At 39.7% G+C, this 25,958-nt stretch overlaps 1 protein-coding gene across 3 annotated transcripts in view; it reads right to left on the bottom strand.

Annotated features, from left to right (window-relative positions):
- Nucleotides 1–43: 43 nt before the first annotated feature.
- Nucleotides 44–25,958, bottom strand: part of LOC119900502 (cAMP-specific 3',5'-cyclic phosphodiesterase 4D-like) — a 128,110-nt gene continuing 102,195 nt past the window's right edge. For 2 of the 3 annotated variants that reach the window (XM_038715511.1, XM_038715513.1), the window contains 15 exons: nt 25,573–25,764; nt 24,814–24,855; nt 23,363–23,399; nt 21,882–21,955; nt 21,750–21,799; nt 21,322–21,434; nt 18,128–18,221; nt 9,183–9,355; nt 8,995–9,093; nt 8,571–8,735; nt 8,265–8,364; nt 7,627–7,781; nt 6,474–6,596; nt 5,816–5,998; nt 44–4,988 (listed from right to left, as the gene is read on the bottom strand). In XM_038715511.1, coding sequence (XP_038571439.1) covers nt 4,383–4,988; nt 5,816–5,998; nt 6,474–6,596; nt 7,627–7,781; nt 8,265–8,364; nt 8,571–8,735; nt 8,995–9,093; nt 9,183–9,355; nt 18,128–18,221; nt 21,322–21,434; nt 21,750–21,799; nt 21,882–21,955; nt 23,363–23,399; nt 24,814–24,855; nt 25,573–25,764 — 2,206 coding nt within the window. In that variant the 3' untranslated portion in view covers nt 44–4,382. The remainder of the gene's footprint in view (nt 4,989–5,815; nt 5,999–6,473; nt 6,597–7,626; nt 7,782–8,264; nt 8,365–8,570; nt 8,736–8,994; nt 9,094–9,182; nt 9,356–18,127; nt 18,222–21,321; nt 21,435–21,749; nt 21,800–21,881; nt 21,956–23,362; nt 23,400–24,813; nt 24,856–25,572; nt 25,765–25,958) is intronic. The other variant, XM_038715512.1, reaches the window with a different exon arrangement.

Here is a 25,958-nt window from a genome sequence, read left to right as displayed (position 1 = left end):
TAAAGGGTCACTCTAATGAACAAATAACCAACAGCCAGTTTGATAAATTTCCATATAATTTATTGGCATTTTCCGATTAAAACACCCTGAACTCCCGAGACTCTTTTGGCTTAAAATGAGAAACAAAAATATAGTTCTCTTCTTTAACAACATTGGAGTGGCAGATGGTATACATACTTGTAAAGTATACTTGAAGATTTAGGCTCCAGAACAAAAAATGAAATGTCCTAAGTTACAGTACTTTGTCTCGACAGACACATTTTGAAGAATAAATATCTTTAATAGAAGTTTGCACGACACAGGCGGAGGAAAACGAGACTGCATGAACATCAACGGTGGCAGTATCAGCGCAACACAACAACGGAGCAAGAGCAGGATCTCCTGCTCATCAGTACATTTAACACTTTATGGCACTGATGCCTTCCTGTAAAGGGCCACAGCACTGAGTTTTAACATGCCGATGTAACCACCTGTTCATTCAGCTGACTGAAAACTGTTGGCATCTGAAATTGATTTAAGTTTCAATTCCACAGTAATCAATGAAAATGCCATGCTGAACAAGGGAAGCGGTGTGTTTCCTTGCTTCAAAATTGAGGTATTTTGTAAAAGCTTAAAATGATCAATTTGTACTTTGTGCCCTGTGTAGTTTGCACACTGCTTTTGCAAACTACACAGGGCTTCTCTGTAAATGTAAAAACTCATCACTTCCTGTACTGCAGGAGAGCTACCGACAGCTACCAGACAGTGTTTACAGACTGGATCACTGCTGTGAATGTTAGATTCACAAAACAATATGAAGGTGTTTCATGTAAAATAAAAATGACGGTTTCGCTGTTTTGAGAGCTTTACCAGTAGTTTAGTGGGGGGGAAAAAAAAGATTTATCATTTGGGGGTGATGCTAAAATAAAGGCCAAGAGGCTCAGAAAATATAAAGCGTTTGCCATGAAAGCAGACAGTCTGCCCCCTAGATCCATTTGTGTGCAAGTATAAACTTTGGCCTGTTGATGGCGCTAGCGGTAAAGTCTGGGCATAACCAATGCCATGTAAACCTAATCAGCTGCAGAGTAGTTAAATAAAATGTTATTTAACTACTCTGCAGCTGATTAGGTTTACATGGCATTTGTATTGTGGAGTTTTGACACTTTAAGCTAAATATAGTGGAGGAGAAAAAAAAGAACGTCTACTAAATTTCATAATTTGTTTTCACAGCAATTAATATTTCTTTTGTTAAAATGACAGCAAATACACTAAGAGTATGTGTATATTGCTGCTGTCACTAGAAAATGAAAAGTTTTCTTATCCTGATTCTGTGTGTAGATCCAACAATGTTCTGATGCTCGGCAGGTTAAAAAACAGCATAATGGTCCTTTAACAACAGGATCCAAACACCCCTATCACATGTAAGGCTGACCAATAAAGCTTACTAGCTGAGTTAATGAAATACTGTTAGACTAGTGTTTTCAACTACTGCCTGACCAGGAAGTGCATCGTATGTTGTTGTAGTGCTTGTTTGCTTCCTGGTCTTTCTACCTCAGTGACTGCGACAAACACTGCTCTAGACTGAAATCGTACTTGGTACAGAAAGACTCCTGAAATTACACACATTCTCAAGTCTCAGCTATCTGATTAGGAAAGGGCTGAACAGGCCAACCGTAAGCTGCACAAAATCTAATAAATTGTCTGCTTTAAATACTGTTAACATGTATCATTCATAAAAACTAACACTATAAAGTCAATGACTTCGATACAATCATCAGGTTAAAATCTCTAGTGTAAAAATGTACAGCATCGTAGGCTGGCAGGTGTTTGTGTGTTTTCAACACTTATGGCACACAGTTATCCCAGTCAAGCACTATATCTACCAAATAAGACTGACAACCTGATGGAGCACAATCTGTTCAGTTTGAACTACAGGCGATTAATGTCTGTCGGCTACTTGAAACTGTGCTTCTTGTGATCTCTACATCAGAACCTGTCGGCAGGGCGGGAAAGTAACACCAAGGTGATTTATTTGGAATAATAAGATTCTTCCTGATTTGATGGGAACCCCCTCCCCCACTATATTTAAAATAACAAAAATTGAGGAAAGGAACAATCAGGCTCAGATTCACTTGAGGTTTGAGAAAGGAAATAAACAGCCAATAAACTGCTCTGACATCAGCTTAACAGTGTTGCTAAAAGCATCTGCGCTCCTGTCAGTCTTTGGCCATAAATAAATTGAATGTAGGTGAGGAAATCATGACAGGTCTAAATTAAAGGATGAATGTGGAAATGTATTTTAACTGTCAACAAAGCCCATGAAAAAAAGACCAAAACCCACAATGAACTGATCCTAATGAGTAAATATTTGTGTAGCAGCTTATACCTCTGTGTCATCATCCATAAACTACTAAAAACACATCAATGTTGCACAGGGAGACGTGCTCCTTCACAATGAACACAGCCACTGTTGTTTATTTTGGATCAATCACATATATACTATCCACTTTCCTGCTGCTATAAATAATTAAACAAATATTTACTTCTGTTGGAGTCTCGTTTGTTAAGAAGTACGCTGCCCAGCTCCTTAAAGAAAGCCTTTTAAAAAAAATAGAATAAATAAAATAAAGATTTATGTCCTGGGTAGGAACAAATATTCTTGGGGCGGAGAGCCACAGACAGGGTAGGGAAGTCGGGGAGCATTGAGAAAGGAACTAACACATTATTGGTTTCGGTCTTTTCATGGGATTTGATAACGAGACAAATACATCCCATCAGGTAAATACATATACCAACCACATCCTTAAAGGTTAAAGCATGCTTTTGCCCAACATAACAGAATCAGAGAGCTGTGGTATTCAACGTAAGCTTTGAGATGAACTGTTAGCTAGAATACTAACTAACAGTACAGCTTCTGTGCTAACATATTTTGACCACATCATATTAATTTGAAGGTGAGGCTTAGCAAATCATAACTAGGACCACTTTATCCATTCACAGTATCAGTTCTCTAACAAAAAATGGAGAATAAAAGACAGATAAAGATAATTTTCTAGATCTTGCTTGTGCCCACAAACTCATTGTTTTTTAAAAGTGGTTAACAATAAAAACTTTGTAAATACTGCAAGGTTATCTGGACCTCAGTAACGGAAGCAGCTCAAAAATAGAGGGAGTCTTATAATTCCTATTTTATCTGTGAATTTCTGTCAAATCCTTTGAAGTTATTTTTTGAAATTAGTTTCCGGTCCTGCCTTCCGGTTCCTTGAGTCAGATGTCCTGTGATCTGTTTGTGTGATCAGTAGGCCTACAGTGGGTGAAGCCCTTTGTGTGACTGAATAGTAGAGCTGAATGACAGAGACGGTAAAGTGCTACTGCGGACTGGAGGCACCCTGATAAACAATGCTTTTCAAGCACATAAACACAGACAAGACTAGCAAATGTACATCAAACTGTTCAAAAAATCACAACCTAAACACCATTCAAAATCATCTCAGGTAAAAAAATAAACTAATTATACAGGTGGTGTCTTTTGTATTTTCAACGGGTGAGACTGGGGTACAGTCTTCTTCAGTGTTCAAGCTCTGCGGTGCTACAAGCTGGTTTAAATATATATTATTGGATTGCTTCAGTTGCCAGATCTTCTATTAAAGGGTTTTAATTACATGTAGAGATGCACAGGTTAAACAAAGTCTCACTTGTCTCTGTTTTGGAGGTAAATCAAACAGGAAAAGACTGTTTGGGGTCAGGGTTCAGGTCAAGGTTACCCACTACATCTGTGCTACATTAGATTTATGTTTCTCTTCATCCCCTGAGGTTTAGGTCCACTGTTTTCTCACAACTCACCTACATCCTGTATTTGGTAAAATGATTCATCTCTCACTTCATTCTTAAAGAAATCATACTCACTTATTCCAACCAGACTCGGTAATTTCATTTCCTAAATTAAAACTATGGTGCAAAATAAATTCCAAAACCCTGTCAAACCACAGCGATCCTGTGGATGAGGATCGCTGCGCGTCTCAATGTCACAAACAGTTATTTTGAAGGAAGACATTTTCCTTTACATTTTGTTCTTCTTGTTAGAGTATCGCCCCCTTGCCTCAACTCTTCTTCCCAGTTAAAATGCAGCAGTCTTTGTCTGGGACGCTCCGAACTGAAGCTACAACAAAGCAGGACGGGACACAAAAGGCCAATCAGGCACCCAAAGAGAGGCTAAAACTATTCTTCTTGGTAAAATAAAAAATAAAACAGAGGGGGGGCATCCCTCTGTTCTCCAGAGAGGGTGCGTCCAGTGTAAAGGGACTTTAGTGATTTTACAGACATTATTGGTGAAGGCCTACCCTGCCTCCGTCTAACCATATCCAGCTCTCATGTCTTTCAGGCGGGGCAGGTTGTGCTGGTTGTTACGTGCCCATACGCAGACAGGCCACCCCGTCGCCCTCCTGGCTCAGTTCTCTGTCCCTGTCGGCACCCTCCGGTCCCAATTCTCTGTCCGTGACGGTGCCCTCCCGTCCCGGGGAGGCCAGCGTCCTGTAGGGGAGAGGGCTCCGCACCGACATGGCAGCCAGATTCAGGGTCCGAGATGGGTGAGGTGAGGGAGGACGGTACCTGCTGCTGCTCCGGGGATCTGGGGACAAAGAGGGGGAGGAGGAATCCTGGTGCCGCTCCCCACCCGACTGGGACTCCTCCTCTAGGGGGCTTTCCAGGTCAGAGTCCACCTCTTCCTCATCTTCCTCTTCTTCCTCCAGAGTGAGTTCAAACTGGAACTTGTCTCCTCCTCCTCCCCCTCCTCCCGAAGGGACAGCCCCTCCTGCTCCCACAGCTTCTCCTCCTGGTCCCACCTCAGCATGGTGCTCCTCAGGGCTCGTGGGTGACGGGCTACGGGGGATCATGCTCTGGTACCATTCTCTGTTGTCCTCCAGCGTGTCCAAGATGTCCTGGGCGTCAGGGTGCACCAAGTCCGCCCATGTCTCCCACAGAGGGTGGACAATGTAGTCAATAAACCCCACCTAGCAAAAGAAAAAATAATAATAACCATGACTTCAACTAATGTTTTTTTCTTATTATTAAGTATTTTCATCATCATCATTTTCTTGTTAAATCATTTAGTTGTTAGGTCCAGAAAATGGTGAAAAATGTCGATCAGTGTCATCCTCAAATGTCTTGTTTAGTCCACAACTCAAAGAGAAGTCATAGAGCAGTACAGAAATCTAAAATATTCACATTTAAGAAGCTGGAATCAGTGAATTTTGACATTTTTTTGTAAAAAATGACTCAAAACGATTAACGGATTATCAAAATAGTTGACAATAAATTACTAAACTACTGAATTAATTGACAGATTTCGAACCCCTATGAAAGTGGTTTAGAAACATTCAGTCATGTGTTTTTGTGTTAATACGGAACCTGTATTCCCTTATTTATTACAAAGTAATGATCTGCCTAATTTGCAAAACGTGAGCTATGTACGTTAAGTAATTAAATGCTTGATACATTAAGTAGCAACATGGTATTGGAGAAAACTAGCAAGTTAGTTAGATAAAAGAATTTTGGCACGTTTTAAATTATTGTTTTGTTACAACATTTCAATTACTTCAAATCAATACATTTATGATCATGATTATGTGTGCTTATTTGTAGCTGTTCGATGTGTACGTGATTGGACAGACATTCGTGAACGTAGATAAAACAATTAGTTGACGCTTAACAATAAAGAAGGGCACAGTGAGGTTTACTTTTAATAAGATAATTACCAAAACCTTGCTTACATGCTCTTTGATGTTAACCTGGAGGACCTCTATTTTCCCCTCCATCCCTGTGTGTCAGTGGGCGTTACCTGGTTCTTCTCTATGGAGGCGTTGTGTTTGTCACACATGGGGCTGATCTCCATGCCCTTGTCTCGCTCTCGGTCTCCCTGGGTGAAAAACTCCACCATGATGCGGTCCGTCCACTGCCGGTAAAGCTCCAGCGGTTTGGTTGGGTTACTTAGGTCGGCACAGTGGACCATGTTCTGCAGAACCTGAAGGAGACACGCAGGTGATAGGTTTCTTTTAGAGACACGTTTCAGGCTGTTTTTCTTTTTTAGATGTGCCCTGTTTTCAAAACCTCACAGTTACTCAGAAAAAGCAATGGTAATAACTTGAGGAATTAATTAACTAGCATTCCATTCATTTTATAGATGGATATTTATAAACCCTGTACTGATTAGATCAGCTGTTTACAGGTGCCATGAACACAGTTTGTCCAGCAGGTAGCAGCACTTTCACACTAACTCCATGTTTGAACATACAAACAGCTGTTCAGTTTGTTGTGTATGAAGGAACAGGTTTGTGTAGAAACATGCTGCTGCCAGTGTCATTTATAATTACTGTACAGTATAAATAGCTATATTTATGTTTTTTGTCTGCATGGTATTTCAAAAGCATCATGTACTTATTTGTACTTTACGTAGTATGTGGATTCTGACATTCAGTGTTAGCATGGTGTCTTCTCACCTGAATGCGGTCAGAGTAGTTGTCTAGCAGCAGAACTCCCAGGCTGGTCACTTTCTTGGTCTCCACCATTGTCTTCATGTCCGCCAAGAAGTTCATGTGTTTGGACATATCTGTGGCAAGCACCTAATGAAGAGGACAACCGCACCAACAGAGACTCAACACATCTTTAGTCACTCTGTTTCAATGAAAGGACAGATGTTCATGCTTACCATGAAACCTGTAAAAGCCATCCATGTACTGTGGTGTTCTTGTTTCCTATACTTCTTCAAGACTACTATGGCCTACTGGATCTGTAGGTTGGTTATTGGAGTGCGTAGTGTGGAGTTATTGCAAAGAGTGGAGAATTCTATCGTCTCTCAGCATTACTGCAGCAGTCCTGAGCTATACCTGTGCTGGTTCTGGGTGTTGTTTGGCACAGGGTCACTGCCCTCAGGTTTTCCATTTCAATTTGAAATATTTTGGTTCTGGACCAAAACTCACATATGAAACCCATGGAAGATAAAATCAAGGGCAACTGGACTTGGTTGAAGAGTTGCCTCTGAGTGTAACCTTCCTTGTATAACTATGATCTGTAAGACCGAGAATCTTCACAGACACAACAGTTGAACCACAACAACAACTACTGTCCACAACCACAGCTGACACGGTGCTCCCTTTGCAGTCTTTTATTAGTGTGAGATTATTCAGTATCTTTTGTTTTAAATCATACATAATTTAAAACACACCAAATGCAAGCTACAAGACAAAACAAAACAAAATACTTATAAGTACTTTGTTTTTAGGAATCAAGATTGTTCGGCATATTCTTACCAAACTCATAATGTGATAAGCCCTTGTATGTACTCACTAATCCAATTTTGTCCTATTCTGTTGGGGTTTTTTTGTTGTTGTTGTGTATTTTGCCTTTTTCTTAACACTCTTTGATTCCCCCCCTTTGTTTGTTCCATCCAGCTGAAGATGAAAAAAGGAATCTCAAACTGTTTGTTTTCTCATCTATCAACTGCATGATGATATTTTGCCACTTTGCACCCTTTTCAAAGTAGGCTGTGTCCAGATACATAAAGCAGGATTTAACAGTACACAAACGGTACAGAACCATGAACAAAACATACTGACATATCAATGTGTCATATAAGAAGGGCAGCAGTCTTACCATGTCGATCACCATCTTGCGGAGGGAGTCTCTCTGTTTCTTGCTGAGGTTTTGGAAGATGTCACAGTTTTCTTCTTGGAGCAGTTTGAAGCCCACGGCAAGGTGGTGATTCTCCAGCACAGAGGCATCGTTGTACATTAGTGCTAGCTCTGAACCTGCAGAGATGTAGGTTGAAATTGTTAAAACCATATAACAGCCTCAAAGATAATTTATAATATATTTATAATATTTATTTATAATAATTTATTTATAATATTTCTGAATGAGTGGTAATGGTATCCATGTCTAATTAAGCTCTAGCTCAAGTGCAGCTTAAGTAAAAAAGAGACTCACATGCATTGTTTCAATGTGTTATTATCACCTTATTACTGAGGCACGCAGCTAATTAAACCGTTCTTAAATATGTGTTCCTGAGTTCATTTCCTGAATGTTTTCTGTTTCTGTAGTCTGCAGTGTTTTAATGTATTTCTAACTTTAACATCTTTAAAATGTTTCAGCTTTTATATAATTAAAATATACTGAGGTAATCTGTGTTTGTAAATGTATTTATTTCAAAATAAAAATTCCTCAGGTGTATAAAATGTTGAGGTTTTTGTTCTGACGCCTGTAGTTGTGTATAGAGTCAGAGAGGAACCTACTGGTGTTTATTAGGAACTGGTTGGTGACTCCTGGGTGGTCGACATCATGGATGGCACTAGCAAACAGGGCAGCCATGACCTCCAGGTCTGTGAACACCGACTGGGAAAAAATACATTGATTATATTGTAACTATGACATATTTTGAACAAAAAGAAACTAAAAAGTGTTTTGAACACTGTGAGATCAGGTGTCTGCTGTAGAGCAAGAGATCCACAGCTGTTGCATGCATGATTACTATCTGCATCCCAAAGTCTATGAAACTTAAAATTTGCAAAATTATCACTCCAAATACTTCCTCAGCTCACCTCTAAAGCAGGGGTGGACAGGAGGACGTGTGTGGACTGCACCACATCAGCTGCATGAATGTTGTTGTGATAAGCTACGTCTGCATGGTAGTGGTCCTCCAAGGTCAGCATGAAGGTGACAAAGGTGTCCATTGGGATTTTAAAGGTTTTCAGAAGGTCTCGCTCCTTGCAGGTTGAGGAGGGAGAGGAGAGAATCAGAGTCACACCAACCACAAATTACAGTTCATCTCTTCTGTGGTGTTGATTCAAATGATTAGGGGAGCTGCCATTAATTTGCCTGCAACCAGCAGATTCTTCCTTAATTCAGCTTGGTGGATTTTTTCAAATGATGTCTTAATGATTTGTGGATGTTGAAACAATACACCTAGCAGCATTAAAATGTAATAAATGTATTCTCAGTCTTCGAGCTGAGGGATCCTCCTACCTGGAAGATGGAGTACATGATCACCGTCAGAGGGCGGTTTCCGGAAAATTCTGCTATCTTGAATATATCCAGACCCCAACGATTAATGTCCTCAATCTCCTAGAGAAGCAAAACAGGATATCTATTAAGACACAGTGCGTTTGTGTGTGCGTGGGCTTCTGTTTGTGTGCGAGTGTGTGTGGACCCACCTTGGCCAGCAGGCTCTCTTGTGGTGTGATGACTCCGAAGCGAGGAATGCAGGCGGGCGCTAAGCCAGGGCTCTGTGTGATCTTTTTCACACCAATGATCTGTGACATCGGCCTCTTCTTCTTCTCCTTCTCCTTAAGAGGTGTAGACAGGACCTCCACGTCATGTTGTTTCTCTGCAACATGTGCACAAAACATAGATACATACTGTTAAACATACACGTCTGTCTTCAAGTAGTTTCAAACATTCAGCCTTTACTTGATATTCTACTCGATTACTCCAAGTTTGTTACGTCAGTGGGATGGTGTCAGATGAAACAAGATGGCTGCTGAGGGCAGGAGTGGGTTGTTGGGCTCCACTCATGCCCTTTGTATTTTACAGTGTTTTTTAATGTTATTGAGTGCTTGGACCTACAACTTTTCTCTGCATAATAAGGGCAACCTGATTGGTCTGAACAATGGTGAACACACTAAACTTTATTATTTTGGACATGGACACGCCATTCTCCATTCTATTTGGCCATCTAAAAGTCTGTGCAAGAACGACACAAACAGCGTTATTAGGTCAACATCACGTCAAGACAGAGCGCGTGCATCCAAAGTAATAATGGTGCTAATACTTTTGGCTGGAGACATACATGTGAACCCAGGCCCCACGCTTGAACACCAGGTTAGCTCTGTGGAGGTAATGCCTGACACAGGTGAAGCCGCGCAGGTGATACCGCCCCTGACTACACCAGCGCATCACACAGTGGAGCTGGAGGAAATGTTGGCTCAGTGCCAGGAGCTGCCGGAGCAGCGTCATGCAGGGAAGTGGAGCGCATCAGAGCCCCATGTGAGGACATCAGACCGTGATCACACCGGTGTTACCCCGCCTGACAGATCCCCATCCGAGGACTGGACCGGGGGCTACTACGGTTGTGGGGGGCGGCGAGGGCTTTCGTTTTCGGTCGGGAGACAGAGCAACGGCTATAGCTACAGCAGAGCGTAACCTCTCTGAGTCTGGGGAAACAGTCAACACGCTACACACACGCTCAGATGGCTCAGATAGCCGCGCTGCACAGAAACAAAAGCATTACTTACTCTTTCAAACTGTCAATCATGCCCGTGTGCTCTGGGATGTAAAGTGCAAGCCAAAGGGAATTTTAGGCGGACAGTTAAACATACGCAGCTTTATCCCTAAACGTGATCAGGTCTCTGCACTTCTCCTGGACTCAAACTTGGATTACCTTTATTTACATTACATTTAACAGAATTGTGGCTTCACAGTAACATTCCAGCTAATATGACTGACATTGCTGGGTATCAGTGCTTGAGAAAGGACAGAAATAAAGGCAAGGGGGGAGGAGTATTAATATACATCCAAGACAAATTTAAATGTCACTTAATTGAACTGAACACCCCCCTGGAATGTCTAGCCCTAAATGTAACCCTATCGCCTACTATGAATTTTAATATTGTTGTCCTCTATAATCCACCTTCTCATAATATTACGTTTTATGATGAATTAAATGTTATAGTTAAACAACTGGACTCTTATAGAGAGACAATATGGTATGGAGACTACAATATCAGCTGGTCTGACAAAAACTGTAAACACAAACTCAAGGCACTTATGACAAAATTTAACTATCGACAAATGATTGAAGGACCCACAAGGATAACAAGGCAGACTAAGACCCTCATTGACTTGGCATTTACTAACAGACCAGAACGAATAACAAGGACTTACAATTTGATTACTGGACTCTTGGACCACAACATGACTTTGACTGTTAGGAAACTGACGAAGAAGCACCTGTAGTACTTTGGTAAACCTGATCATGAAAAAACACAATTCATTATTCCTAAAAGTAAAATTGTGCAATTGAAAGGGAACTTAAAAACATAAACTGGGAACAAATTATGACACTAGATGATGTAGAGGAGTGTTGTAATTCCATGACCACAGCTATTACAAGTCTGATAGAAAAATTTACAAAGCAAATAAAATCTAAACAAAAAGAATCCACGGTGCCCTGGATAAATAATGAAATACGGAAAGTCATGAAAAAGCAAGATTTAGCTTTGAAAACATCTCTAAGATCTGAACTTAATACTGATCTCCTGATTTACAGAAGTTTAAGGTTTATTTGAGCTGCGGAAAGCAAAAGCCACATATTACACTCAACTAACTGACAGTGCGAAAGGCAACAATAATTCACTTTGGAAGCATTTAAACAATCTGACTAACAAATCAAATAAACACAAAAAGATTATAGAACTTAACATCAATGGCAATAATATAACCGATAGTGCCACTATGACTGATGAATTCAATTCATATTTTGTACAATCAGTTGAAGAATTATCAAAAGCTTTCCAGCCAGTGGATTCTCTCAATCATTCATTGAGAGTCACCTCAACAGATTCCTTTTATATTAAAGAGGTGCCGGATACAAAATTTGCAGAAATAATCAATAAACTTTCAAATTCCAAATCTAATGACATTTTTAGGATGAATAGCTGTTTTCTTACAAGTATAATGATGTTCTTGTCAAACCATTGACCCATCTTGTTAATCTTTCCATAAGAACCAGTACATTTCCCAGTGCATGGAAAAAAGGAATAATCATCCCTGTGTTCAAAAGTGGTAGCCAAGACTCAGTGAGCAACTATGGCCCTATATCGATTTTACCAGTTTTATCTAAAATAATTGAAAAAGTTGTAGCAGCGCAATTGATTGACCACTTAGAAGCCAGACAGCTCCTCCATCCACACCAGTTTGGATTTAGACCAGGTTATTCAACTGAAATAGCAAACTGCTGTTTAATTCAAAATGTCAAAAAGTCCCTGGACAAGGGCAATGTGGTGGGACCTGTATTTATCGACCTTAAAAAGGCATTCGATACGGTCAACCACAGTTTGCTTTTATCTAAAATGTTAAATTTTAATTTCTCAGATGAGGCAGTGTTGTGGTTTACATCTTATCTCCAGTCTAGAGTACAGTGTGTTAAAGTTGATCAAGACATATCTGCACTCTCAAACATAAAAATGGGCATTCCACAAGGCTCTACACTTGGCCCTTTGCTGTTTAGTCTCTTTATAAATGACTTACCTCTGCACTGCTCAGGTGCCAGTTGTCAGCTCTATGCGGATGATGCAGTTCTTTATGCACCCGCCAAGTCACCTGAGCAGGCTGCAGCTGTCCTGTCCACCGGTATGACATCCAACAGTGGCTCATTCAAAATCAGTTAGTTCTAAATCTCTCAAAAACAGTCTCCATGTGCTTTTCCATTAAAAAACTTGATTTAAAAGAAATATTTAATATTAATTTACAAAATAAAGAAATTCATCCAGTTACAGAATTTAAGTATCTAGGATTAGTTTTAGATCCTCAACTTAAATAGCATATAAAGAAAATCTCAAAAACAATACAAAGTAATCTCAACTGTTTCAAACTAATCAGAAGCTACATACCAAACCAGGCAGCCCTGCTGTACATGCATACTATGATTTTTTCTCATATATCATACTGCATGACAGCATGGGCACAAGCCGCTCCCACTGCACCCAAAGGCATAGGCTCTCTATACAACCGAGCAATAAAAATTATGGATAAAAAACCAATACGCCATCATCACTGTACCATCCTTAAGAAATATAATTTAATGAATTTTGATAGCTTTAGCAATCTTTGCTTCCTTAAATTGATTCACAAGTGCATTAAATCATTTAGCACCTGAGCCACTAAGTTCATTTGTTGAGAGACAAAACAGCATTCGAGTCACTAGGAGCTCCACATATCATGACTGTAAAATACCATACTGCAGGACCAGCTTTGGACAGACGACCTTCTCTGTGAAGAGCTCTAAACTCTGGAACTCATTACCATCTGACATCAAGACTGTACCTGACTTTAAAATGTTTACTTCATTTTTAATTATTGTAAGTAGGTAAGAGTTGTATATGATATGCATGTTTATATATCATGTTTATATTATTTTTTTTAAATTGAAATAGTGAAGTATGTAAATTCTATTGTGTATAAAAGCCCAACCAGGGACAGGAGTTGAAAATTAGCATTAGCTACAAACTTTATATGCAGCACTTCAGTGACAAGCTTTGTTTTGACACTACGTTTGTTTGCATTGTCCCTGTCAAATAAATAAATAAATAAAAATAAATATAAGATTAAGCTGGTATCCATACAGGTCCTATTACTCTACAACAATTTCAGCTACTTTAGAGTTCTTATAGAGCTACTGGTGTTTAAATGTATGACTATCTCTTAAATTGAACAACATGGAACTCGTGTAGAAGATGTGTGCAGGTTTTCATGCACATGTGCGTGGCAGAAATATGATCTCAATTATATTTATCTAGGCTTAGCAATAGTGTATTCCATCCTGTAACCCTACCCGAGTTGACGTAAACCATATGATGTGTCTTTTAGTTATTAGTCAAACTTAGACTAAGAGAATTAGACTAGAGCCAGTGGCTGGGAGGGTACTAAAGGGGGGGGGGGGGAGAAAGACACTGACTGAAATGATGCCTCACAACAAAGTTCTGCAGCTTCAATGGACAGATATTTTAAAGTTTGAGTCTCATATTTTGTCAGAAAGGACTTCAATTTCTTTTCCTTAATGCTAACCATAACTGTCTTTAAAAAGGACCTGTCCTGACTAGGGATGAGGATCGTTAATTTTTATTGATATTGATACCCTTATTGAGACTGCTTAATGATCCGATTCTTTATCGATACCACTATCAATACCTTACTATTATTTAGTGATGGTTATTTGGTAAGACCAGACCTAACGGGCATGAGGTAGGCCTGCAGGGTATGAGGAAAATATTCAATGTGCCATAACATAACATATATTGAGATGACATATCACTTGTGATAAATAAACATATATTGATGTGTACAGTGTTTTTAATTTAATATTTTAAATACAGCTAAATGTTGTTTCTAGACAACAGCAAAGTAACTCAATAACTTTAGCTGACATCACAAGTAGTGAGTGACGTTTAGAGAGAATAACATCAGTCTGTATCAGTCCCTCCTCCTCTCTCGCTGGCTGCAGGTAAGTTACCAGGTAGGAGGAGGACTTTTTAAGACTACAGACCAGTCTATGCTCCAGACTGACAGCTTTCTATTTAGCTTGTTTTTAACATTTGGCTAATGCCAAGCTAGCGTTAGCTGTGCTTGTATAAAACACACAGGATGAGATACTGAGGACAGAGATGATTTAATTAACCATTTCTACATGTTTAACGTTACCTTACAGACAGGTGTATTGATAAAGTACTGTCCTTTACCGAACTAGTATAGTCTTTTTACTTGCGAAGGTTTTATTGCATGTACTTACAGTAACGAGTGTAGCTGTCATCCACTAATGTTACAGTAATTTGGAGCTAACTTAACCCTCACCCTAACGTTATTCCACCGCGACGGCGCAGCCTCTCGCTCTGCTGCTGCCGCTGTGTGTGTGTGTACGCGCGCGTGCGTGCGCGTGTGTAGGAGCAGACAGAGAGCAGGCAGAGACTGCAGCCTGATGATTTTCTTATCCACTGCGTTTCAAATTAAATCACATTTGACGCTCGAGACATAACGTTACATCATAGGACCCGCAAGTCTCGATAGCAGTATCGATAAGCTCGAACCTTATTTATTGTCGGGTTTTGAGAAATTTTGTAACCGGGTCCTTTTGTAACCGGATCTCGATCCCCATCCCTAGTCCTGACCCATGAGTATGTGTCTTCTGCAATGGGAGGGTTATGTTGGAAATGTGCAATCTTTAGATGTAGATTAAACTATATCATGGCAGCAGCAAAATGCATGATACCTGATTGCTGTAATATTCTTTTTTAATGTGTATAATCCTACTATTAGTACAATTACTAATGTTACTATTAGTACTTCTAGTAATCCAGCTGCCCTTGACCTCAACCTTCATTGGATAACTATGACCTGGATGACTGAGAACCTTCACAGACATACCTCTACTAACTATAGCCTGCAGCTATCACAGATGCTACTACTAGTACTACAACTCTTCTACTATCAAGTACTACTACCACTACTTATATTATCACTACTGCTGCTACAACTTCTACTTTTATACTGTCAACATTTACATGTAGCTTTATGCAAGCAAAATTACTACCTCTGTTCCAAGTCCCGCTTACGATAACACTGCAAATTTCATAACAAGTGAATGCTCCAGCTAATACAAATTCTACTACTATTACTACTGCTGCTGCTACAGTAGCTACTAGTACAATTTTAAGTGGTGTTACTGCTGTTACCACTTCTGAACTACTAGAACTACGACTATACCTCAACAATATTATACTATAACTAATACTTTACTGTGCTTTTAACTAGTACTAGCAAATTTCATGTATTTAAACATGCAGCCTGTAAACACATGTGCATCACTGTACATTGATCACATGAATTGTGTAATAACATGAAACCTTCTCCAAAGCACTGACACATTAAGGAGGCCAGTATGAATAAAGTCATAAAGCGGTCAGCGGATCTGAAACCAGTGTATTTGTACATCCCTTTTCAGCTCAGGTAAGACACTCTGGCTATAAGGAGATCTATTCACAGGTAAAGATGGTGTCACATATAGATCTTGTCTATGAGACATGCATTTACCTTAATATTAAAAAAATACACATGTAGATAAATTCATTTTAAATCATTTTCAATATGCCAACACAAGCATTTGTGCTTCTTTTAACACAGACAGAATCTGTGTAATTGACCTTGTGAACCATTAGACATTGCATTGCTCCTGTAGATCACAATCAATATAAAAAACTAATTTACAAAAAATAAATTGGAGAAAATTTCAGTTTTTGAGGGAGCATCGGAAGTATATAAAATCTAATTGCAACATAAAAACAGAAAATAAGTATATTTACATTTAAGCCAAATGTTATTTATGTATACAGTTTATACTGTATGTAGACCATAGCTGGAAGGTCACTGACAAACGAATGTATACAGGCATGATTAAGTACAACTGCAGTATCTAGCCATATTGTCAGAGCACAACAAGGTGTACATGAATGTATATGAACAGACTCTATGGCAGTAGGTACAGACTACCAGTAGCAGAAAGCTAAGGATGATAGGTAAAACCTGTCAGATTCTCGGAAGCTCAGCATTGTCTTGATGACCTAGCACCTCTCATGTTTTTCCAAATGTGTGTTTTTGTAAGAGCTTCATCACGTCTACAGGTTGGAGATTTTTTTTAACCCACAGTGGAGCTTGTAATCCTTTAAGCAAAAACATGGAGAGCATCAAAACAAGGTTTCCACCAACAGTATCAACATAATCTCCATATGATTTGTTGACACAAAGGTGCTGTCACAGCAGACACAATAGTGTTGGAAATGACTCATACGTATTTGTACACATCCCGGTTTGACATCACACGCTCTGACAGCCTGCTTTACTTCACGTCCACATATCATCCTTAGTATTTTTTTCATCCACATCTTTTTATTAGCACCGCAGGAGTGATTGCTTGAACAATATCCAGATCTGAAGCCAGATATAAGCGCACGGCACCATAAGGGTGCAGAGCGACCTGAGTGGCAGCATCACATGAGGCACTGTCTGGCCTCTCTCACCTCTCTCACAGTGCCTCCTCTTCCTCACACCCAAAACCATGGTGTTCATTTCCAAATGCGGCCGGGCTTGATGCCGAGGCACTCACATCAAAACGGCGTCCGATTGACAGCTCCATCCTCGTTTGGCCAGACCTCCATCCTGCCGGTAGGGCTGCTGAAGACTGAGCCCCCTCCTATTGATGCAACACGCCGTCTAATAATATTGCACCCTGTTGCTACGACAACGCCACACAATGTGTCCGGGAATGCTGTCTGTCGCCGCGCCTCCTTCTCTTTCACAGAAGGAAAAGTCCTCACCTTCTCCATCGGTCCCTATTCACAAGCAGTCCTCTCCTCTTTCCTCTCCTTTAGAAACATGCTGTTTTCATATTTTCAGTTAAAATAAAATCTTCCTTCCCTTCTCTCGTTCCTTGCTCTTTAAAAGACTGATATTCTCCTCTCCCCGTTTCTTTATAAATCCTCCTGTTTCACTTAATTTCCTTCAAAAATGAACTCTTTCCTCCTTAATTTAAAAAAAAAATCTTTTACCCTCTCTTTAATATCCACATTTCTTATTTCTTTACTTCGTTTCACTTTCCTCTCCCATCTCATCCTTTTTTTAAATTCTTCTCTCCTCATTTTGTCTTTATTTAAAAAAAAATCTTGTTTTCTCCTCTTTCCTGCCCTTTTCAAATACTTGCAAAAAAACTGCTCTCTTATTTGCTCCAATAAAACAGAAGAAAACTATTCCTCATTCTTAAAGACCTCCTTTTCTTATGCTAATATTCACATATGCTGAACAGCAGTTTGGTGTAATGCTCATATAATACAGGTGACAGCAGAACAGTCAATAAAGCTAGAGGATGCAATTATGCAAATGCATTTCTTGATGTTAGAAGAGCTGGGCAACACCACAGACACCTCACTGGCATGTCTGGGATAGTACAAAATGTTATTTACAGAAGATTATGTTTAGGCATCCACCCCATTTATATCAATATTAAAATATGAAATAATTATTTATATTATTATAATTATTTATATTTATTATATATCCAAAGTGACCAGAAAGTTAAATCAACATGTCTCTAAAACAACGCAACAAAAACTGAACATTATAACTTTTATGAATGTAGAATTCTTTGTAGGGCTGGTGTACTAGCCTGCCTCAGTTTTAGCTGAGTGGACGTAATAAACTGGCAACTGATGCATGTTTCCATGAAACCCTGGTTTAAATTAGTGTTTATTTTAAGACTGAAGCATTCAGTGTGCACCAGCTCTCTCTTCAACAAAATGGGTGTCCATATTTTATTACATCAGGCAATAAAACTCACCTAGGAAGGTGTTGGCGATGAACTCTGACACCTGATTCCCTGAGCGGCTTGTTTCTGATAGCTGTGTCAGCTCTCGGTTCAGCATCCTCTTAAACTGTGTAGACACAACAAAACCATAAATAAAACATATGGTTGGTCCAGTTAGACACAGATGTTAAATGTGTACATAGTAAGGGTGCATGTGTAGCATGTTTAAACATCAATATAGCCATAAACTTGGTTGTTACACCTTTTTAAACACATGACACCATGGTGGAAGCATTGTTTCAAACTAAGACCACATTTGCCAAAATTCCTGTATTCTTCCTATCCCCCTTCCTCCCATCTGCCTTCAGTTGGTGGAAATCAGCTACTAAAACTTACTTCTACAGACAATGTATGTAAATTGTGATTCGCATTTAATCATCACTTTAACCATCGATTTTCTGTGTTGCATTGATTACTTTTGTTTTTGTTGTTTTGTTGTTGAAAATCACTTTTAATAATCGAAATATGCATTTTTTAAGAATATGGAACAATGGTGCAGAGATAGATGATCAGATAGCTTAAAAAAATAAAATGAAAGCACAATGAAATGGATGGAGGTACGGACATAATGTAGGTTGAAACCATAGTAAAAATGTGTTTCGCTGTACATTGTTAAAAATGATCTGCCTAGAAATGTAGATCAAATCGGTCAGGATGCTTGTGACTTCACTTAGTTAAAATTAGTAAGGAGTATATTAACATTCATGTTACTGGGTTGGTTGATTAAATTAAAGTTGGCATAACTTTATAAAAACACAAGATACTTCATTCTCTTCTCTGGTTTAAAAGTTAAACAACAGGGGAACTCCGGTTTTGCAGCAAATGTAGACTGATGCTCACAGAGCAGGTGCAATTTTAGCACATTTATTTCTGTCTATATAGCCTCCAGTCCATGTTTACCCCTCTTGAAATACATAATTCTTTTAATAAGTTGTTATGCTTTCAAAATACAAGAAGAAAAGCTGTAATATATCACTGTTGTCTGTATGCAGAAACCAGGGAGAAATCTGCCCTGCTGGTGAAAACCTCTAGTGATATATTCATGCCAAAAAGTTTTTTACAAACAAAGTGTTTTATCACAGCGGTAGCTTCCACACTGATTATGTAACAGCTCTGGCATGTGGTGGGTTAGGGAGGAGGGAGGGAATCTGGGTGAGAGAGTGATGCTGCAGTGGTTACACGGCTACTATGTGACACACATATGGGCACACACAAAACATCCATCCTAACATGAAACATAATCCTGTAGCTTTAATCAACATGTGTCTGTTTATCATCTGGTTTACATCTCCTGTAGCTTTTCAACACAACTGCTCCCTCTATCATGCTTTTCTCAGGTTTTCTGCAAACCATCTCTCACAAGCACAAACAAATCACACATATATCTTTACAAATTACATGCAACATTTTCCTGCTACTGTAAACCACACTACAGGTCTTAGGAATCTGTTTCACTTTACAAAATTCTGACAGCTTGTTCCCTTTCTTTCTGTTTCTCATACATACTCGCAACCATATACATGCATTGAGGCACACACAATCACAACATTCAGCCCGTCTGTAGATCCAGTCCTGAGTCAAATCCAACAGGCAGGCTCACTCAGCCCCCTGCAAAGCCTGCACTGCTGATCGATACATCCCACTGTAAACAAGGCAAGCCAGCAGCGCTCCCCGTTGCTCACCTGTCTGAGTCTCCAGCACAGACCAATGCAGAGAGCCGACACAGGCATGTCAACCCACGCATGTTCATGTTAGAGGTAGCTAAAATCCAGAACGACAAGCAGACAAGTTTGCTTGCTTAGTGACGGGCTGTAATCTGCTCACTCAGTTCCACTCCACGCTCAGCAGGGGCAGGTCTGAATGTGAAAAGAAGTCCATTTAAAAATAAAAGTTCCCACAGTCCCATGTGCTGTCCTGGAGGTGGGGGTGGGGGTGGGGGTCCGGAGGGGAAGGGTGGGGTGGGGAGAGGTGGAGGAGGCTGGGGATGTGGTCTACCATCGGGGGGAAAAAGGGTGTGACTGCAGTCGCTCATCCAACCACTGTCACACACTGTCAATGAGAAATAAAAAGGTAGAGAGGAAGAGAGAGAGGCTGTGAGGAACCCCCCTCCCCTTCCCTGCACGCAGTTCCCTCTCCTCTGTCCAATCAGATTCATCTGGCTTCAGGGGCTGGGTGGAGCACAGGGATCTCATTGGCTGACTGGGAGATTGAAGAGGTCTGAGTGTAGCCACCAGACGGTGGAGCACGAAGGAGGGAGGTGAGGAGATGCTGATTAACTCTTTCAGTGGAGGGAGACGCCATTCATGAAGCCGAATGTTTTTGGTCATGTTCACACTGCAGCTGCATGTGTCATAACATCTGATTTTTTACCACTCATGTGCGACTCAGACTAATCAGAATCAGAACCAGAATCAGCTTTTATTGCCAGGTATGTGTACACATACGAGGAATTTACCTCTGGATTGTACATTGCTCACGATGTGCTTATTCATACAAAAATACAAAATCACAATAATAAAAATAAAATAAAATCAGAAACAGACTTCAGTGTAGACAACACAAATATACACACTATGAATGCTTTAATAATGTTTTCTATCAAATATAAACAGGAAAAAGGTAATAGGACTTCAGAGCTGCCCGGCACACATGGATTGTAGCTACAGAATCAGATTCTGAAGATGTGACCTGCTTGTGATTTATATTCGAAAGCTAAAATAAATTATTTTTGTCAAGACTAAAGCAACATTCCTAAGCTCATATTTTAACATGTCAGATTTTCACACTGCTATTTTCAGCTGCCTTGACATTTACCTAGCTATATAAAAAAAACAATAACTATATATGCATGCGGGTGTCTGATGAGAAGAAGGGCGGAGAAATGTCAACTTTTGCACGTAAATATTAACGTATTGCACATTAATAGGGGCCACTAAAGGACTCAACTTCTTAGTGCCTTGGTGCATCTGTTCAAGGTTTCATTAAATCTAATTATTAATTTTCTCATTATTATTTGGGGGGGCTTAGGAACATGTTAGGGTAGCTTTAGTTAGGCCTAACGATGTCAATGGGTTTCAACCACCTAACTGTGATACACTTACAACACATGTAGAAATAGATTTGTATCATCGAGAGTCTGTATGAAGTTGAATCAAATGTCACCTCACCTTGTTGGATGCCATCTCGCTGACAGAGTGTCTGGTCTGCAGTGTCTCCAGCTGGTCCAGACACCAGTCCAGCTCTTCCAGTGTTTCCACCGCCAGCTTTTGGTAGGGCTCCTCTGAAAGGTCAGAGGCCACACAAACACATGTTACAGGTCAGTCGTTGGACTTCTCTGAAAACACCCACATGTGAAATTTTGTCAAGCGACTCAGAGGTGTGGTATTGCTCTTGTGTATAGCTGTAATGTTGATCAGCTCGTCGTGTTGTAGCTGTCCTAGTTCAAAACTGATTCACAACATGTTTGTATGTTTATGCTGTTGATTTGATGCAACTCTTTCACACGTCTGTCATGTTTAGTAATGGTTGTTTTAAATAACACTTAAATTTACACAGTGCATTATTACAGTATTTTCATAAAAAGACTATAACATACCTGTGAGACATGGCTTACACATGGATGGCTGGTTGCTTGTTGCCGGCCGTCTAGAACAAGGAACAGATGAGGTGTTAGCAGAATGAGAAGAAAACAAGCAGTTAATCACCCAGTCTGTTTTCTTGTTCTTACTTGTTTCCCACACGATCTTGCAGATGTGTCAGAGCAGCAAAGTTACTTCTTACTGTTCGCAGACTGGCAAGAACCTATAAAGAGAACAAGAGAAAAGTGAGCATTAAAGAGTTCTGGATGGAGACACCTAAGACAGCATTTTTAGCCAAAAAAGTCTTTTGCACTTCCCAAATAAACATAATAGTTTACCATCATAAGCAGTAACATTATGACATACAGTCTATATAACAAGTCACCTAATGTTTGGACTTCAACAAGAAAATTTGAATCCTAAATGTTAATGTAAGGTATAAACCACAAACTTTACATTTTGTGGGCTTGTCATGTAGTTGCTGAATGGCTTTAATGCTTTAATGGCTGTTAGTCAAAGTGACTTCTATTGCTATTTGAGAGGGAGCAGGCATGTTAAAGCTCCTGAGTTTCAAAATCCCTCAGTTGACTAGCTTGTTTTACAACAGTTACACACAAATGCACCTCAAATGTGTCTTTTGCAGATACCTCAGTGTGGGTCAAAGCTGTTCTGTACTTTTGATGCAATGATATCTAAATGTCTTACCACAATTTTTGGTCTTTGCCTGATCTCAAGCTTTGAAACTGCACTTTGATGCTTTCTTGTAATATGGCATTGAAGACATGAGTAGCATCAATTTGTGCAGTATTTTTCATAATAAGTCAGGTAAATTAGTTTAAAATCCAACGGCAGGTGGGCCAAAAGTAAATTTTAGATATTAGTTTGGAAATCTAACATGTGCACAGATTGTGTTAATGGGCCAACGTTGAAGAACACTCACACACGCACACACAAACACTCAGAACAAGCTGTTCAGTACAAAGAGAATGTGTGTGGGTGTTTCCTGTAAAAAATGAACCATCACTTTATTTCTCAAACCAGTGAGTAGGGCCAGTGAGGAGCCATGTGGATTGTCTGGACTGACAGCATTAATTTAAATGGAAACACTGTACATTGGAATGTAATCTGTCCCTGGAAACAACAAGTGCTCGATGCTGAAAGCCAATACACTTAAACCCACTGCTACAGGCCAAATAAAAACTAGTGCCTTAAAGGAAATTGTTGAGGGTTTTGTCAGTTTGTCAGAGCAGTGCCTATAGCTGTTTAAGGCCCAGGATATTACAATATTAATAAAGTCCACATACTGTAAATCCTAGTGAAAATGGCCTAATATTACCACATGAATAATCAATATCTTCCATGTGGTGCAAAGCTTGCACACCTATACCCCACATTTTATAAATCAGTTTAATTTCCAAATGAGTATGAGCATAAACATGAACAAAAATATTTAAAAAACTGGTATTATGGTGCAGTGTTTCTACCACATTTGTAAAAGTGTGTTGGAAAAACTGGCCCCAGCGCAATACCACATTTTCAACTGCTGTTGTACAGGCTGTCAGTTTCCACCTGTCACCAAATCAATGCAGCCAATGGTCTTACAGAACCAGCAATACACAATGCTACTAACCTGTGCAAATGGAGTCACTATCATGTCTTCTCCATGCCTGCAAAAACCATAGACAAACATAAACAGACAGCAAGTGAAAAAGCCATGTGAGGAGCCATGGAACGCCACGTAATATTATAATGTGAGTAGCGTACAGGGATGCTACAGTTGGCTACGACCCACATTGGTCTCAAATATCACACTTGATTTATAGGAGGAGAGGAGGTAGTTTTACAAATATTTCTTAGAGGCAAAAATGTAGATCAGTTAAACGTCAGTGGGCAGAGCCACAGTACCACTGCTTTAAAGCTCAAATAAGACAAGAGGTAAATAAGGAGAAAGACTAACACTTACTTACTCTGACACATTTATCAATGCTGCATCTACCCATTGAGATTTACCTGCATTAAGACTGGTTTTTAGTATTAACTTTAAATCAGATTTTAGCTCATTGTTTTGGTTCTCTGGCCTCATGGTTCTTATTAATGATGCCTTATAAAACCACCACTGGCAGCTGTTTCCAGCAAACAAGCTCAGACAAGCTGAGTGTATGCTACCTGTCCAACATGAAGGCAAATAAACACAAATTAATCAAAGGTATTTGGTGGAGTAAAAAGGAAAGTGAATATTGAAATTAAATTTGTTGAGTGGCTAGAGACCGGTCTCCAATGAGAAGCCAATGTTGTTCTGTGCCTACTGGAGGTGTAACTTAGGCGAAAATGTGATAATAAGATGGTCATGACAACTTAATAACCCAATGTCAGGCCTGTGTTTTATGAGGGTCAAACATCACTTGATGCAGATTGAATTCTGCTCTTACATAAGGCATGCCTCCAAGATACATACTTGTATAACTTGAACTATGTGCAGGAGAGGAGCAGTGTTCATGCATTGGGTGGTGGGAAAGCCAACTTTTGGAAAGGCAGAGCTTTCTGGAAACTTCAGAATCATGACATGCAACTCATAACCATTTAGACTTGTGAGAGAAAAGTGTCAGAGTCACACTCAAGTCAGCCTGTACATCTGTCCAGCAAACATTTTGACATTGAATGACTATAGATATGACACCTTGTGCCAGCACTGAAAACCCAAGACTGTATTGTCTTTCACTGTTTTGTGAACTCAAGACCTAAATATCAAAAAAACATTCTAATGTGTTTCTTTTACTGTGCTATATTATCAAATTGGCAAATGTTTGTACTTCCTTGGGTTCACTTCAAACATGGGTGATACAAGATCACCATCTGTCAAATGCTTGCTGGGACTGTTTCAAAAACTTTTCAGGGTTGATCATTTTGGAGTTGAGCATCCAAGAGATGTTCAAGGTGATGTGGAAGTGTGTGTGTGGGGGGTGGGGTGGGGGGTGGGGGGTGGGGTGGGGGTGGGGGGCAGGTGGTGTTGGAAGAGGTAGTGGGTTTGACTCATGACAACATCAGCAGGAAAATCACAGCAGTCTTCACACTTTGTCTCACCGAGGCATCCAATTGACTTCCCAATTCTTCAATCCCTCCTCCCTTCAAAACAAAGGAGCGACAACTATTGGTGGACGAGGCCCCATTTACACTCTGGCTTCAAAGAGACTACTAGCTGCAGAGAGAAATCTTTAGTTGTATAAACAGGCAGAAACCGAATGCTAAATTAGATCTGAGCTGAGATTAAAGTTTTGGATTTAGTCATATGTCTGAATTTAACTTGATTGCTCTGCTGTTTACACTGACAAACATGAGCTCTGCTACCAAGAGCATCTTTAAAGCCAGAGGCCAAAAATGTATTTTTTAAGTGTAAAAAAGACCTTGGATGGGTTTACATAAGTAAATACTGCCAATAAATTCCCTAGTAACTCCACTATAACAGTAGTGATACAATCCATGTAATCTGATGCTATATACAGTACAGTAAGCTGTACATATGGGACACAATTTAAAGAGACACAATTTAAAGCTTTAGAAGTCAAAATATGCTCAAAAAATCTACTACATGCATCCAATTTTGTAACAATTATTTAATGATGTATTAATAATTATAATTTATTATTAACAGTAAATGTTCACTGTGGAGGTGCACTACTAATGAGTGACTTGGGAAAAACGCAGGTTAAGTGATTTGTTGGTATCCAGCACCTAGTCTGGACCCAAATGCCCAAAATAAATAAATAACCTTACACACACATCTTTAAACATCAATGTGTCATTATCAAAGGAATATACAGAGAGCATCTTTAAAATACTTACAGGTCGCTGGCAGTGGATGAGTTGCGGGACATGGTTTTGGGCGAAAGGTCAAAGTCTGAATCAGAGCGGTAGAGAAAGGACTCGCGACGCTGACTGTGGGGGAAGTTGGCCTGAAGTACCAGACCCGAACCCGGGCTAGTCTGAGAGTCCAGTGGACTGCGACCCACCGACAGGCCATTCTCCACATCAAAACTACCGAGAGAGAGAGAGAGAGAGAGAGAGAAGAAATACATAAATACTACTGTTACAGTTTCGAATATTTCCACATGCTAATTAGCCTGACAGTTTGTTTCACTTCATTATTTGTTTAATTTCATTATTTTGGGTGGCTTCTATCACTATTGCTACTACTACTATTGCTGCTGCTAATGCTGTTATTTACTAAT

Source organism: Micropterus salmoides, unplaced genomic scaffold (genome assembly GCF_014851395.1).
Source record: "Micropterus salmoides isolate LMB-PRFRI ecotype aquatic unplaced genomic scaffold, ASM1485139v1 Ms_hic_scaffold_13, whole genome shotgun sequence".
Taxonomy (NCBI): Eukaryota; Metazoa; Chordata; class Actinopteri; order Centrarchiformes; family Centrarchidae; genus Micropterus; species Micropterus salmoides.
This window is presented reverse-complemented; position numbering and strand designations above follow the sequence as displayed.